General features: G+C 40.5%; 1 protein-coding gene across 4 annotated transcripts in view; it reads right to left on the bottom strand.

The window, feature by feature from the left end:
• arap1 (ArfGAP with RhoGAP domain, ankyrin repeat and PH domain 1) overlaps positions 1-17,761 on the bottom strand; it is a 66,586-nt gene that overhangs the window by 37,078 nt on the left and 11,747 nt on the right. For 3 of the 4 annotated variants that reach the window (XM_030067028.1, XM_030067027.1, XM_030067026.1), the window contains exons 2-5: positions 15,346-16,523; positions 5,865-6,043; positions 2,707-2,792; positions 2,503-2,600 (exon numbers count right to left, since the gene is read on the bottom strand). In XM_030067028.1, coding sequence (XP_029922888.1) covers positions 2,503-2,600; positions 2,707-2,792; positions 5,865-6,043; positions 15,346-16,454 — 1,472 coding nt within the window. In that variant the 5' untranslated portion in view covers positions 16,455-16,523. Of the gene's footprint in view, positions 1-2,502; positions 2,601-2,706; positions 2,793-5,864; positions 6,044-13,414; positions 13,554-15,345; positions 16,524-17,761 lie in introns of those variants that run through there. The other variant, XM_030067029.1, reaches the window with a different exon arrangement.

A 17,761-nucleotide genomic window follows, 5' to 3' on the forward strand; every position in this document is an offset into this window, starting at 1 on the left:
TAAATATGCAAGTGTGCAGAGATGCCAGTCAGTGCTTTGTCATCAGCATTTCTGTCATTCTTGTCACATGTTCCGCCTTCAAAAAAGTATGGGGAAGTAACCACTAGATAATAATATGCTTACAATTTACCCACAATGTGCAAGCAGGATGACCCCTGTGTACTTCTTTAATGCAACTTGATGATACTCTGGAACAGGCACAGGAGTAGATACAGTCCTGTTCAAATCAAGATTCTTCGATCAATTTTTGCCTTGTGCACTTACAACTGCGGCAAAAGACTGTTGAGAAAGCTGATATCTTACTGTCAGATTCTAACATGTCACTTGCAAGGCACTTTAGGAGTGCACTGCAGTTTGCACTGCACAGTATTTACTGCTAAGGCTGGAACAGACAAGAAGCATAAGTGCATATATGTGTATTACTCCAAATCGTAAACACTATATCAGGTGCACGGTTGCAAAAAGAAACAATGCAAACAGAATACCAGCGCTCAAATACTCATTGATGTTCTATTTATTGTGGGCAAAAAATAAATGTGTTTCAGAAATAACCTATCATCGGCGCAATCAAACCAGCCAAAATAAAAATTTATAGAAACAGGTGAGGGCAAACTTCCAATCTGCATACATAATTAACATACATAATACATAATAGAATCCATGTGTTAAATAGACCGCCCAGATGTAGCCCCTCCTACTGAAGGAGGGCTCTCACAGTGTGACAACAATAATCACTAATGTCACAAGCTGAAAGACAATAAATATATACCTGAATTTCAAGACCACAAACACACATCAGGAAAATATAAATAAATGAAGATGCACATAAGTGTCAAACCAAAGATTATAGAAAAATATTAAACATAATATACATTCACTGTTACTGTGTATGACCTAGACTGAGGAGAATTGCCTCTAATGCGCTAATGGATGCTATTTGTCCATGGAGGGCTCAAACTATTAAATTAGTATAAAAACAAATCTCTATTATAGGATTTTTCTGTAAAGGGGACAAATAGCTTGTAAAGGGAATTACAATATCCTAAAAAAAATGGCAAGAATAAGTGCAACTACACATTGTAAATATAATATGTAAGTATATTACGGACACTGATTGATTAAAGGAAATAACCCTGTTTTGACGTGTCACTTAATACCTCTTAAGTACTTTGCCTGCAGCCACTGAGAACAATAGGTGCACTTGTTGACACAAGCATCTTGATGCCTTTCATCTGAGCAGGATGACAGATGGTTTTTGCCAATCAAGCTGACTGGTAAAAAAAAAAGCATTCTAACAATGTTAATAATTCCCATAACAAACAGGTTGCAATGCTTTATCAACTGCTACACTGCTATGACAGCTTTTACTGTAGCACGATGTGTCAGCAGAAATTATACAGAGAAAGAAATCTTTGCTCTGGTTTAGATTTTCTACATTATTTCTACAAGATAAACGAGAATGGCTGGAGCAAGCAGAAACTGAATCCCAGCGTGCAAACTTACAGCACTTATACCCTTTGAGGCCCACCGCCACTAAATCCACAAAGGTTTAGGACTGTCTTACTGGAAAATTAGCCAAGTGCTTAAGGGCTGTGATGTGATTTTTTTTTTTTTTTTTTTTTTTTTGGAGCCCTCCAATAGGACTTGTAGCAAGTCTGCTGCCCACCAGACTTTTCAAAGGGAACTGCCTATAAATTACAGCATCAGTGACGTCAATACATGGATACACTGAGGACGCGTCGAAATAAAAAAATATGGCCCATCTAACATGGCAGATAAAATGAAGAAAGAGAAAAAAACAATCATGTCTGGTATTTACAAGAAATGTTCATCTCTCACTGTTGATATGTGTCTTGTGTTATATTTTATTTGTGACTGTAGATTTCCAGATTTTTTTTTACCATGACTGATGATAAAAAATGGTCAAGCACATCTGGGCTCTCCACGAGACAGTATCCAAGGCAACGTCTGATGTCATCAAGCCTGTCTCGTTTCTCCTTTTGATACTATTTCAAGCCCTCTTGCCATCTCACAATACTTTGAACATGTGAGTGATGCTGCTCATAAGAGCTCAGTGTCAGTCTGGACACTGGATGCCACTGTCTCATGTGGAAATTGCAGATGCACCTTTTTTTTCAGTACTTGAAAAACAGCTGGATCAAAACACATTTGGAAATCTTAGGCTAAATGCATAAAACCAGCTGGATAGATGTATAATTTACAGATTCTAAAGACAAGCATAAGTCATGTTGATTATGATGCACAAAATGCTAAACATAAGGTGAATTCTATTACATGTTATATTACACTGCACATTGCAGTTTTACAGCCAATCACAGCTGACCACTTAAAACCAAAACCAAAAGATGTAATGACTACAAAGGCCAGAGGTAAGGTTTGACTCAATGGCTGCTTTTTCACTATTCTACAACTTTCACTATTAAACAACTTCCACAACCGTGTGTATGTGTGTGTAGGTTTGTGTGCTAATGCATGACTCACGGGTTGGTGTTTGGTTCGTCATCATCTAGCAGCTCATCATCGCTGTACAAAGAGCTGTACCGGCATTTTGGCTGCCTAGGCACTGACAGGAACAAATCCTATTGGATGAGGCAGCTGTTACTCACACTATACAGAGGGCAGGAATGAAGGAGGAGTAGGATTTAAAACAAAGATACATTTCCTATTCGCTCTACACACTCTTACCTTGTCTGATGAATTCATTGGAGGGACACTAGGGCAAAACAAGTCTGGATCCTCATAGTCATCAGAGTCACTGACTGAGTCTGACCCTGGGAGAGTGAGAGAAAAAACAAGATTTGTTAAGAGGTGAAAACAGAGGCAGCAGCTGATACAACAGCAGCACATTTAAAGGAGAAATGTACCCTAAAACACTAACACTGCTAAAAAAAAAAAAAACTGCTGCTGCTGGTGCTGAAATCTGCAGTCCATTTTGTTGTTCAGCAGTGCATTTTTCTTATTCAGCAAATAACTGGCAACATGACTGCATTTCCTGCAGCGCTGTTTAGCCAAGGTATGCTGCCTTTGCAAGAACTGTTGGTCACCTTTCCTGAAACATTCAACAACACCTAAAACAAGAAATATGGAGAAAAGTCGCCAGTACAATCACATTTCCTGTAGTCCTATGACAGGCCTAATCTGGCAACACTGCTTAGGCGTAAAATTTTCAACCACAGATCCAGTTATTTTCAGCGCACAGTGTCAACCAATCAGGAACTACCAGGAAAAGCCAAACATATTACACACTTACCATCATCGGACAGAAAAAAATACACCCTTCGACACACAGACAAAGATTGTAGGCAAGGGCGTAGCCATCTTTTCAACATTTTTTAAACATAAAAATATATTAACCACTTTGTGTCACTTTTATTGTGTATATATAACCCCTTTGAAACGTGAGATGGTCATGATTCACTTGATTTCTCCAAAAATATATTTAACTCATTAAACTAGCGATGAAATTGCCACAAAATTACCAAAAAAATTTATTTCATCACCACCACTAAGTTTACAGGATTCTCTGAGGACTGTCATATGCATACTCAGAGAAACAGAAACTGGAGCAGAGGTAGGCAAGGCAAATTAAGGAAAAAAGGAAAAAAGGTAAAGGCAAAGGTGAATTATAGAATTATAATTATAGTTATACAGTGTAGGAGTATGCTGAGATGGAATTTTCCTTTAAATAAACCAGTGCAATTAGCAGTGGTACTTTCTCAATCCCAAAGTAAGAAATTCATTTCCTGCAAGAATAACAGATTCTAAAGTGCTGGTGACACTTGTTGTGGACGTATAATTGTGTTCTGATCCTGGTTACTCAGATGACCTGGATTTGTGTCTGCAGATGTAAACAGCATAACTGGGTTAGAATAACTTGGGGAGGCTCTGATGATAAGAAACGCGGTCAACATGCTTGGCTTATTATGAAATGAACCAGGTTACAGTGGCATGTAAACATCTCACTCCTTTCAAGTTTTGCCTTTTGTTATCTGCACAAACTCAGATCTTGACAGCTTAGAGCGTACACGTTGATGTCATCTAAAAAAAAAAAAAAAAGATGTCAGCGAACATTTTTTTACTGATATAATTAGGATCGTCATATCTCTCCACAGTGTTAAAAGTAACCTACTGATCAGTCAAAGAGGAATAAGAAGATGGCAGACTTTTCATGCTTTGTTGTTGGTGAAACTGCTGGTGGGAAAATTAGGTTCTAACAATAATAATAGTAATATTATGTTAAAATTATTGGTTTGTTCGTGGCAACATTGATATCAGGCTATCAGAGGTTATTAAAGTGCAAGTAAACAGCGTAAACAGCGCATACTTAGAGTATAGTAATTAACAAAGTGACTATGCAAACCTAAAAAAACAGAGAGATGGCACCACTGTCATATATTAAAACACTTCTGAGTTTTGAAAGCTTCATACAATTTTCATATTTGAAAGTAAAACAAGTGGTAACTGCACAATCAGACAGAGCACGACTTTTTTCGGGCAGTCAGCACATTCAGTAAATGGAGTCTACTGCCAACCGAAATAACATTAAAGTCATGAGGGACCTTAATACACAGCTCAAACGATGGCTGAAATAAAGTCAGAACTACATGCACTTGTGGTTCTCATCATCTTCGCGCTGCTTGTTTATCTGTGGTTTTGTAAATTGAGTATAAAATGGATGTTTCCATTGTCTATTGTTTAAGTATCTTGCTGTTGCACGCATTTTTGTGTATCTGTAACTCTTATTACAGTTATTATAAGTGTGTTTGTGTGCATGTGTGTTTACGTATCTTAATATTTATGTATCTCAATATATCTTTATAACATATATATAAAGAACACCAGCTTCATATGTTTGTGTAAACCAGTAAAATGTTGCAATGTAAATTTGCATCGTCCCTGTGTGCAGATCCCAGGTGTGAACATGTCAGTGTGTACGACTCTCACACCTGTAACAACTGGTCCTTCAGGTTGTGCCTCTGAATATTGAGTATCAAATATGTGGCAGAGTTACAGCCATATTCCCGCAGGCACTACAGGACAGGTTGAACAATACTATGGAGAAACTCTTTTGCTACATCCACACAGTAACTTAAGCTATCTCAAAAACACAAAAGCAAATAACACAATCAAATGTATTCCTATCATAACAGCTGAACTGATTTTGTATGATTTGTAGAGAGGCTGTTTTGATATTAAGCACAGTCTGCTGAGGCTACTGCCGAGTGAGTGCATTTCATAACAAATTGTCCTGGAGAAACCTTTACAGCTCAACTGCATAAAGACCCTGTTGGACACAGGGACTGAATGTGCAGACAAATTTAGGTCAAGCATCGCCATGGATTTAAATTAATTCAGCACTAGGTCCGTGGAATGTGGAACAACTGGTAAAACTACCCAGGCACCTTGTGCTACCTTACAGGACGCAGACAACTTCGGGAAATCATATTGTAATATTTTTGCCACTGCGTCAATGTAGGCATTTATAATAGACAAAATAGACTATTTTTGTAAGATTAGGGTTTTAGTGTGTGACTTAAGAATGATACCAGGGGAATAAGCAACTTATTCACAGTGAACAGAAAGTTAAGTTTTGTCCTTCCCTCAAGATGGTATAATAATGTCTTCCTCTTTGACATCTGTGGAATATCCCACCACTTGCACAGTTAGTCCCACCATTACACTTCTTTCATGTGTATCCCCTTTAGGCTTCCTAAACAAAGTACGCAAACTGTCATCTATATGATGAAGATTTAATACGTATATCCACAGGCATCTTAAAGCAGGGAAAGGTCATATAAAAATTTGATGATTTAATTGTAAAATTCTTAGTATACACTACTCACTTTTCTCAAGAGGAGGCTGGGGGACCTTCCTAGCTGGAGCCGGCTTTGTGTCAGACTGCGCTGGTTTCTGCGTCTTTTCTTGTGTGCTCTCTGCTGTTTGGGACGTCCTGATGCGGGGTGGGACGTGTGGAGTTTGCTCTATCTGCGTCTCATCAATGGCTGTCTTGCTGCGAGGAGGGCTGAGGGAGGGAAGGGCAGAGGACACATGAACGGAGGAAGCATGAAGAGCCGGAGAGGAGTCCTCTGTCGCCACGGTAACGAGAGGTCGGTTAAAAAGCCCAAAGAGACGGCTGATTCTGTACATCCTTTGTCCAGAGAGAATCCCTTTCTCCTCTCCTGTCTTCTCTTTTCTCACTCCATAGGAAAAAACTAGAAGGCTGACTGCATTTTGTTTTCACTCCCAGGTTGCAGTCATCAAAGTTGTGTGTGAGTTTAGTGTCAGTAGCAACAATTTTCTCAGCAAACTAAAAATAAAAAGAACAACCCCTTGAATTTGGTCTAAAAAAAAAAACACACTCTATCTTCACACATAGAACCATGCGCCTATATCCTCAAGAGGGTGGCTGCTGTTCAAGCTGGCTATAACTCTGGTAGCTGGAGTTGGTCCACATCTCTGCCTGCATGCCAAAAGCTTAACCGTTCAGCTCTACAGCCCTCGTCTTCAGGAACAGCTCCAGAATTCACACTGAATCTGCGGAGTCAAACCTGAAGTCCCTCTGCTCTCCGCCTTTCTTTCTCTACCTTTGGCTAACAGCAGCAAGTCCAAACCTGCCTCGTGCTGGGAGATAACACTGCCATGTAAACACAGCATACCTCTCAGTGTCTTCTAAATGCACACAAACACACACACTCACACACACACACACAGCCATACACACATACATACAGTGGGCCTACAGTCCCCACACATAAGCACAGTGAACTCACACACGTACACAGTGCAACAGCAATACTGACCGAAATGACTGCAGTGTTAATTTTTTTCCAGTAAAGTACAACCCTAACACACACACACACACACACACACACACACTGCATTAGACGGGAATCTCACTGTGGTAAATACAGCATTACCACATTCAAGTCTACTCAGACACTGACACTCATTTATTCAGCCAGAACAGATTCTCACTTCCTCATCTATCCATACCAGCCAAGAAACACACATAGCAGAGCCCTCTTTGCTGGTCTACTCGTCTATCCATTTTGCTCTCACACACACTCAAGATGTATCGTTTTCAACCCGTGTACCGTCGTCTAAATCCATCTCCTATTCTGAAATGAAAATCCAAAATTAAAAAACAGGGCTTTAAAACAAAAAAGCTCAATTAGATAAGAAATGCATACCAAAGCATTTTCTGACATGAAAGAGAATTTATAGAAAAATGCCAGAAATTCTGTTTTTTCAAGTTTCGTTTTTCTTGATAAGGAACCTCAATGTACAGGGTGTCTACAAAGTCTCTTTACAATTTAAAAAAAATCTATTACAAAAGTAATTGATGAGATATAATAATAACTTTATTTATATAGCACCTTTCCAAACCAAGGTTACAAGGTGCTTTCCAATAAAACAAATAACAAATAAATACATATAAAACAATGATAGAACAAGCTACTAAAAGATCCCATACAACAATAAAAAACATACTACAAGTTACATTAAAAACCACTGGTTAATAAAAAGCCATGCGATAATGAGTCTTAAGAAGAGATTTAAAAGAAGAAACTGAGTTTGCCTGCCTGAGATCTCCAGGCAGGGAGTTCCACAGCTTAGGGGCCCAGACGGCAAAGGCTCGGTCCCCTTTAGTGATGAGCTCGGCCCTAGGAACGGCTAGTAGGGCCCTGCTGGAAGATCTCAGGCAGCGATCAGGCTCATACGGAATTAGCAGTTCACTAATATAGGCAGGAGCCTGACTGTTCAAGGCTTTAAAAACAAGCAGTAAAATCTTAAAATCAATTCTAAAACTCACAGGCAACCAGCGGAGGGCAGCTACGACTGGTGTAATGTGGTCAGTTTTCTTGCTACGAGTTAAAAGCCTGGTGGCAGCATTCTGAATCAGTTGCAGTCTTCAGATGTTTCGCTTGCTTATACCAGAATAAAGTGCTTAACCAATAGTCAAGTCTGGAAGTGATGAAAGCATGGATGACCTTTTCTAAATTTGCTGGAGAGAGGAATGACTTGATTTTGGAGAGTTGTCGGAGGTGTGCAAAGCAAGACTTCATTACTTTAGTTATCTGAGTATTAAAAGTCAATCCACAGTCAAAGATGACTCCTAAGTTACGGGCCTCTGTACAAACAGTGTATGACAGGGCACCCAGACTGAAGGAGAGATCGTTTAAGGTGCTCGCACTGGGGTTGGAGGGAGTAATTATGATAACTTCTGATTTGGAGTCATTCAGCTCAAGAAAATTTTCCAATTTTTAACTACAGACAGACAGGACAAAATGTGCGAAACATCAGAGGAACCAGGTTTTAACGGGATATACAACTGGGTATCGTCCGCGTAACAGTGAAAGTCGATACCATAACTATGCAGGATTTGCCCCAGGGGTAACATGTAAACAGTGAATAAAAGGGGTCCCACAAACAAGAAAAGCACAAGAGGAGCAGGCATCTCCAAGCATAACCGAAAATGATCTACTGGACAAATATGAGATGAACCAGTCCAGTGCCACATCACAGATGCCAACACTGTTTTTCAGACGGCTGAACATTGTGATCTACTGTGTCAAAGGCCTAGCTGAGATCGAGAAGAATTAAAATGGAGTACAGACCAGAGTCGGCTGCAAAAATTTGATTGTCATTCATAAAAGACATCAACTGAGTGGACACAATTTTTTCTAAAATCTTGGATAAAAATGGCAGCTTAGAAATGGGTCTAAAATTACTTATGACAGAGGGATCTAAGGAAGCTCTCTTTAAAAGATAATATGTTAATCAGATTTGTTCTATGTACACAGTGGTTATCAAAGTCATCAACGACCTGAAGCAAAAGATCACTGATGCCATTGCCACCATTGATGAGGCTGTGCTACAGCGAACATGGCAAGAAATCGAGTACTGTCTTGATGTGCTTCGTGCAACTAATGGTGCCCATATAGAGGTGTATTAAATGAGGCAAAAAAAAAAAACTTCAATATCTACTCCTCATTTTGTAATAATTTCCACAGATTTGTCTATTCATTTGCTTTTGTAATAAATTTGTTAAATTGTAAAGAGACTTTGTGGACACCCTGTATATTAACCCTAACCCTTCAACATTATTAGCAGCTACAACACTGATAGTTCAGTTATTTTTCAGAGGCTGTGTCCAGTCTATAAATAAGCACAGAATAGGCCACACACAATAAGTGCAAGACAACAGTGGTGTGCCTACAACATGCAGGATAATCTTCATATTCAAACTTATTAGCCTATCCACACCCATATAATTTCTCAAACTCTAAACTTTTCCAACTTCAACATGAATTGCCTGCAACAAAGATCAAACATCCTCTTAATATATCACATCCACTAATCTGTCAGCCTAATCCTGTGGGCAAATGCATCTACTAGAAATCTACTTATTATATAAGTTGATGGTGGCATGTTGTTGAGGGTTTTCTTCAGCGGTGACACTAATATAGGTGTGTAACAGGTCTGACAAAGCACAGTCCTATATTGATTATTTGGTTAAAAAAATGCCTACTAATAGCAGTAATTATCCTCTGTACCCTCTGAAAAAATTGGTAATGGTGAAAACCTTGTAGGCTACCCTACATATTATAGAACATAGGTTTTTATGAATGTTAATGGAATATATTAAATGTCATAGCCACAAATCCTATCAACAGCCAGTGGGTGCCTACAATAGCCTAATCACCCTGTGATCATAATTAATTAAACCTCATCAGACATATCTGCCAAAATGGAGAGGTCTGACCATTAAAAATATCAATCCCTGACCACAGAATAAGTAGCCTACACTGGCTACTTCTACTACTGTCATAGTTCTTTCATCACTATTGGACATAATTAAAAATATGCTAAGCAATTTACAGCCATGTTGACAAAACTAGCCTAGAGGCAAACAGAGCAGAGAGGAATGCCAGATAGCGCACTAAATGCTAAAGCCACAGAGCGCCATCAGTCGCAGACGTTTCTATTGCAGTCTGTGGGCGCCTTTAATCATCGAGACAGTGGAAAACAGCTGCTCATACATGGAAGTGAAGGCACTGGAGGGCAAATTTCATTGTAACAATATTAGGCATCAGCTTAAGTGCTTTTTGATGTGTGGTAAGAACATTATAGATCGTCAGCTTTTGCTTTGTGGCGTGTTTCCATTTCTGTGGTGCACGGCGCAAGCACAGGTGACGTTGTCTGAGCTCAGTGTCTGCCTGTGTATCATCTCCTTCCTAACTTGCTTTTTGTCTTCAATTATCTACTGGAGCAGGAGTGTTTGTTGCAGAACCTGTCTCAACTATACTCTTATTGGGTTATATTTTTTTACCAGTGATGCAAAGAAGAGATTCTACAGTGACAAAAAAAAAAAAAAAAAAAAAAAAAATAGCAACTTTATAAATACTGATATACTGATTAATAAATACTGGTACTCAAGATATGACTTCACCTTTGTGTAAAACCTGATAAATAGATAGTGCACTGTACTATCTCTTAATAGTGGTTAGCTGTCATTCAAGAAAGATTCTGCATTTCTCAAACAAAATATAACATGCATATATTGGACCTCTCTGACAACATATGCAACACCTTGAGCAAAATCAAAATGCTGTAGTCACTTTGAAAATTTTGTTGTAACTGTTTTATAATCTTCACAAGCCTGCCAGTACTAAATAGGATTTGGTATGAAATGTCTTTAGCCCTTTAGCTGAGTCAGACAGAGAATGTGCACAGAAGCTGTATAATGTAACCTCTGTGCTTACAAAATACTCAACATCAAGAACTAAATGCCGTTATGTTCTTGCAATCATCTGCACTGCAGCAGTGAGGTGATTTTTCTTTGTTGTTGTTTTTGTTTACATATGTGCAACACACATTAAGACATATTCAAAGCATACAAACAATGTCATAAAGTCTATATAAACATATATAAATACACATATGCTTGTGCACACACACACACACTTGGGAAAGTCTTGAGTGAACACAAAGATCTGCTTTATATTTACCCAGTATTGTGAAAGTTCCCCTTCTGTCAATTTCCTTCTCTTTTGAGTCACAATGATGGTTATTTATACTTGCAGTGGGACTAGAAAATCATGAACATTATACACATTGCTTGGCTCAATGGCTTGACACAAATTTAATCACATTAACGCACTGTGGACAATATCATATGGAAAAAGTCCAACAAATATTTGTTTCAGTAAATAATTAAATATCTATACCAGATATGGGTCAAACTGTATGTGCTAACACTTGTAATGGTTTATTTTAGTCCACTTGGGTGCCAGCGGGAATGGGTTTGCTGCATTGGTCAATGAGACAAGCGCCAGAAATGTTAACAATCACAGGAAAGCAGCTGTGAGCCACTTTTCTCTACCTCTCTGTGACGGACCACTTGCTCAATTCCATCTGATTGTCCCGTTGAACCCCACCCTGTAGGTTTCCAAGATGCTTTTCTAAGAACAAACACTGAAAATTATTTGCAAATTCTATTTCACCTGGATCTGATCTGTACCATTACAAAAATTGTTAATGTTGCTAAGCTGTGGACCTCACTCTAGACTGCGACTGTCATGTAGGCTATAAGTCATTCATAAACCCTTACACAGCATGTTGTGAACCGACAAGTTTCAAAATCATCTTCTGACGTATTGTTAATACCAATGAAAAAGGCACGTCATTGAAATACGTGGTGGACATTAGTGCAGCATGTCTGCAAATTAATAACAAAGTATGTTCATTACCTTATTTGCGAGCACTGAACCTTTTCAGGAGCACCTTGGGTCAGTTTATGGCTTGAAGCACCATTATTTGTTTTAAAGTTGGCTGAGATTTGAGCTGAGCACTTTCCTATTCTCTCTGCCTCTGACATAGAAACAAACTGTATTCTACTGTCAGTTTAATTTTAAGCGGTATTTAAAGGGGGGGCCATAGCTTTGTCCCAAAAGCATATGCCAAATAGATTCTTACCAAGTTTTGAGTATGTTTTGAGTATGTAGTGTGTTTACAGTATTTTGAGTGAGCTGTTACTGACATAGGTCATATGACATGGATGAGTTGCCTAATTTCCTGTTAGTAAAAAATGCTGTAGTATGTTGAATTTCTATCATACTAACTCCCAAAACAGTACACTATGGAGTATGAGTACAGAGTAAGTACTGTTTAGTATTACTATGTAACAGGCTTTTGGGACACAGCTCATGTCTTTGCTAGCTGCTCTGTTTTACCTTTGTTGTACAAATTTATGAAACATGGTCCACTGACCGCTCTCTGATGGAGCTTCACATGACATGATACTTTTAATAAGCCTGGGTACCATCATGAGAAACTAATTTTATCCTGAAAAAAATTGAGGCACGATGCTTTAAATTAAACACGAGTCCTTGGATAATATGTAATAAGCTTCTCAATAGTTCTTTGATAATAAACCAAAAAAAGCTGCACAAGCCCCACAGTGAAGGGAAACTGACCTGTTGATACAGTTCCTCCTTTGTCTCAGAGGAAGAGTGCGGAGAGTGGTCTGCGACCTGGACGCTATATTTAACCTGTTCTCTGCGAGCCCAGAGACATCATTAGGCTGCAAACAATGACCTTTCCTTTCTCCTCCCACGCTGTGAGTGTGTGTGTGTGTGTGTGTGTGAGTGTATGTATGTGTGCATATTTCTGTGCTTTAAGCCATGGAACACAGCAAAAGCACCTGACAGTAGCGACTAATGGATCCATTAGTCATATGGTGTTGACAGATGAGATTCATAAGCAAGCACATTACTCTGCTTCTCTGTTGTTTTTTGGTCTGAGAAACTGGCAAAGTCTACTGCTATTAACCCAAAAACCTACTCATACATACACACATCTTTTGCATGCAAAGCAAGGCAATCTTTCCAGTGCTTTTTTCATTAGGCTATCTTATATACAAACTCCTACTCTAGATGAGAACAACCCTGCGCATCCTTGTTGCCTCAAAAAACTGATGTAGAGAAAAAGCATGATTCTGTGACAACTGCCCAGACCACAAATCATTCAGAAAAATCCCACAGGCAACAGTAAGGTAGGTCTCTTAACTTTCACAACCAAGGACTCCAACAGGATTTCTAGTTTCACTGTCTGAGACTGAGGCTTATCACAACTTAACCTACTCTTATCAAAATAAAAGGAAAACTTGTAAACAACGTGAAACTCACCTAAACAGTAGCTCATTTCCTATTCAGCGACACAACACAGAGAACATAATCACAACTACAAAGAAAGCCTGTCTTGTTTGAAACATCAACACAGAGTGAGGAGAGGGAGGGGGTAGACAAAGGGAGAGCATGAGAAAAAGAGGTACGAGAGAGAGGAAGGTAGATGAGAAATGGGGGATATATATGATTTGTATCCAAATTACCTGTCCTGGCATGTTCCACAGGTCTCCTCCAACGCTTAGGAACAACAAACGTTAGACATACACACACAAGCACAGCTGAGGAGGGGAGAAAATGAAGAGGAAACAACCGAGTCACCATAAGTGGGGAGGAGGCAACTAGAGGCACAGACAAGGAAACAGAGTGGTAAGAGACACATGTGTACGTGCCTTTGTGTGTGTGTGTGTGTGTGTGTGTGTGTGTGTGTGTGTGTGTGTGTGTGTGTGTGTATGTGTGCGTGTGTGTGTGTGTGTGTGTGCGTGCGTGCGTGCGTGCGTGCGTGCGTGCGTGCGTGCGTGCGTGCGTGCGTGCGTGCGTGCGTGTGTGTGTGTGTGTGCGCGTGTGTGTGTGTGTGTGTGTGCGTGTGTGTGTGTGTGTGTGTGTGTGTGTGTGTGTGTGTGTGTGTGTGTGTGTGCGTGTTGACTGACCCAGCAAAATACTTAAAAGGTAATTCCTGGTAATAAATCACTTCCGTGTTTCCTTCTTGTCCCTTTCTCTGCGCGTGACACTTTGACAGTCTATCAGGTGAGGAATTTAAATAGCTCTGTATCACTCTCTTTTGTGACTTCCTCCCTCTCTACACAGTTACTGTGTCTGTAAACCACACAGAGTCTGAAAGTGCATTCAATTTGCTAACCATAACGGGGGCCAGGTCCAAACCTGATGCAGGGCTTTTGCTTTCTTCTATCAGTGACGACACACATGAGCGTAACTACTAAGTTGTAGGAAACTGAAACACTGTGCTTTTTCCCTGTGTGCTCTGAGCAGGAAGTACACACACAAACACAGTAAGGGACTGCCACAGTTTGAACTTGCTCATCAGCTTAGCTAGTTCAACAAGGTCAGCCAGCTATGAACATGTAGCCTCTCAAAAGACTAACATTGCATTAACACCTCCATAACTTTGTCAATACATCACAATATGTGCAAATAGTAATGCAAAAAACATGCATATACAATACTCTAAAAATGATAGAAAACATACAAAAAGCAGCATGTTGAACATGAAACTAAACAAATGGTGAAAACCTGGTTATCAGGATGCCCTTGACAACAACAAACCCACATACAGGTATACTTATACACACACACACAACCCAGTGCGGCTAGATATGAATGACCACAAAAGAAACGGCAGCTTCACAGACCATTGCAATATAACCCCTGCAGAGGCTGTGTCACACTGGTGTCTACATAAGCGTTGTATAAGTGCTGCAGGATTCAGTCAGCCAATAGGCTGTAGGTCTGCTTTGTCAAAGCCAATGAGCACCAGCTCTCTAATTCCAGGAAGTCTCAAGGAGTCACAAATCACATTTTTTCTCAGCTACCACTCAAGCCTGCAGGAGATGCAATCCACCATTTTGTACAATAGATGTCAGCATTGACCACTAAAAACAAACAATAAAATTCCACAGGGCTGGGATCCTTGAATGTTTTGCATTTAATAGGTCTATGTGTGTCTCACATCACTGACAATGACTCATTTGACTACTATTGTAATATCCTAGCAAATCAAACAAAAAGCATATTACTCTGAGGTCAAAAATCACTGTAACAAGCACAAACTCACACACTCCGATGCACACAGTGGAATATACAAGAAAGGGCAAGGCAATGTTCACACAAAATTAAATATCACAGTATCTGGCTGACAAAAAAACCCTGATATCCATATTGTGATGATACTGTAGTAAAAGTCTAACAGCCATGAAAAGCAGTATAAGATGATAGAGACGCCATATCACAATGATAATCAAAATCTCAGATGATATCTATTCCCATATCACAGTACTGCTACAGCGCTGATATGCTGTATCACCCAGCCCTAATGAGAACAACAGCAAACTACAAGCTGTCATTAGAAACAACAGATGATTTTTGGAGCAGCATCAATGTGTGCATTTAAACACTTTACCTGTGAGAGGGAGCACTCCTGGCAGGCTGCACAGGAAGCCGTCGTGGGATTGGTGGAGGGGCTTTTGGTCCTGCCCCAGATTTTGGAGGGAGGGGTGGTGCACTCCTGTCTTCGCCCGTCTCTGCTGAGAAGAAAGACAAGGAGGAGGAAGTGGAGACAAGGGAGGTGATGGGGGAAACGGGTGATGTTTTCCTCGCTGTGTCACCGGTTCCCTGCTGAAAAGCTAACGTCTGAGGCCGAGTTTGGAGGGGGGGGAAAGTAGGAGGGTGGAGAGGGCTGTGTGTAGGGGTAGTGGTGGAACTGTGTGGGGGGGATCGGCTCGGGACAGCTGGGGCTTGAGCCACACGGCGGTCCAGTTTGGGCGAGGTAGGGGTGTGAGACGGGGATGAGGGGCTGAGAGTGGAGGTGAAGCGCTGTGGGGGGCAGTTCGGCATGCTCCGTGGGGGGATCGGAGGTAACGGGGGGTCTGAAGTGGGAGAGAGAAGTGGGTTTGGGTGAAAATCCAAAGGGGGAGCAGTGCGGTACTTGGTTCTTTCTTTAGGCACCGGCTTCTCCTTTTCTCCATCCATCCTTCCATCCCTCTCCCCATCCTTTCCTGCTCCAACTGTTGCTGGTCTCTCGTTAGGAACTGGCTTCCTCTCTCCAGTCTCTATACTCTCTTCCTTCAGCCGGGACACTACCCTCTCCCTCGGGACTGGCTTCTCCCTTTCTCTGGGTACAGGCTTCACTTCTCCATCTCCTTGTCTTCTCTCCCTCTCTTTCAGATTGGGTCTCTCTCCTGGGGGGACAGGCACGGGTCTGTCTCTTGGCAACGGTTTGGGACATGCCATTTCTCCCTCCACTCTCTCAGGGTGTGTCTCACTGTGTGTGCTGGCATGCGGAAGGTGTGTTTTGTGCAGGCTGGCCAGGATGCGCCTCTGGTGTCCCGGCAGGGTGATTCCCATCTTGTCCAGCTGATCTGGAGTCAGGTTCCGGCATTCCGGTAACGTCACCAGCCCGGCATTTCTGAATACCTCGGAATACTGTTCTAGGTGAAGTACACTCAACCAGTCCCAGACGGATACGCACATTTCAGACTGCGACATTATCTGTGTGTATGAGAGAAGCATGTACAAATTGTATGTATGCGAGTGCAGACAGAATTCAGACTTCACTCTTCAGATCATGGCTCACACAACCTGTGGAAGAGAAAAAAAAAAACAAATATGTGCAAAACATTAGAAAAAAGATGGAGAAATTTGTCTCTGGTCAGATAGTATTAACATAGTAAAAGTCATTCTGCCTGTTGAAAGTCACATTCAAGGACTGAGAATCCACGACTTTTTCAGGTGTAACACTCCAACAAGATTAGACCATGGGTATTTCATGAGATTTTTATTTATGATTTACTATGGAGATAAATAACGGTCTACGGTAGGTAGAGAGCTAACATTTAAACCTCTAACAAAAAAATTTTCATCCTTCCGTTCTCTCTTTGTGCTAACTTGTGGGCAAATTAACCTAGTTCTCATTTTCCGAAGACACAGAAAGACCTCCCACAGACCCTTTCAGGTCTCTGGCCCCACATTAGGAACCACTGTAAATAACTTTCTGTGACCTGGATTTTACAACTACACATTTTTTTGTATGACAGAATATGTTCATGTGTCTATGCTCACAATTTCTCAGTTATAGTGATCAGTGGGTGTTCTGGTGGATCCTGATCAGCACTTTATGAACCATATCAAGACAGTTGTTCAGGCTAGCTCACCCCAGTTGAGAACCGTCTCCAAAACACTGTGATTTTTATTATCTGCAGACCTTGAGAAGGTGATTCAACCCACCCAAACAACTGCAATCCTCGTCACTCCTGCTTCTGCCAGGACTGTCTCTCCCATCTGTAGCTGGTGCAGAACACAGCTGCCAAGGCTTTTAACCAGATCAAGGCAGAATGATAACCTTTGTTCTAGACTGGCTGTACTGGCTGCCCATTCAATGTAGAATATACTTTAAAAATTTACCTATCAATCTCAAAGCACTCAATGGATTAGCACCTTGCTATATCTCAGACCTTTTAATTCCCTGCAAGACAAATAGCTGCCTCAGACCGTCAAGCAAGGGTCTGCTAGTCATTCCACAGTCCAAACTGAGAACTAAAGGCCACTGTGCCTTCACATTAAGAGCAAATGTACTGTGAAATGACGAGCCTGTGGAAATCAGACCTTATACCTCATTTAAAGCATTTTTAACAACCTAATTTTATGTGATTGTTCTTTCTCATCTGGTTTATTTTTTAGTGCCTTCTCTTGCTCTCCTGTTTTATCAATTGACCTACATGCTATTCTGAATGTCTATTTTGTTTATTTCTACTGTTAAAATTTCATCTGTAAAGTGTTTTCTATCTCAGCTTTGAAAAGCATCATAAATAAAGACGATA

The sequence above is a fragment of the Myripristis murdjan genome, chromosome 13 (genome assembly GCF_902150065.1).
Source record: "Myripristis murdjan chromosome 13, fMyrMur1.1, whole genome shotgun sequence".
In the NCBI taxonomy this organism is placed as follows: Eukaryota; Metazoa; Chordata; class Actinopteri; order Holocentriformes; family Holocentridae; genus Myripristis; species Myripristis murdjan.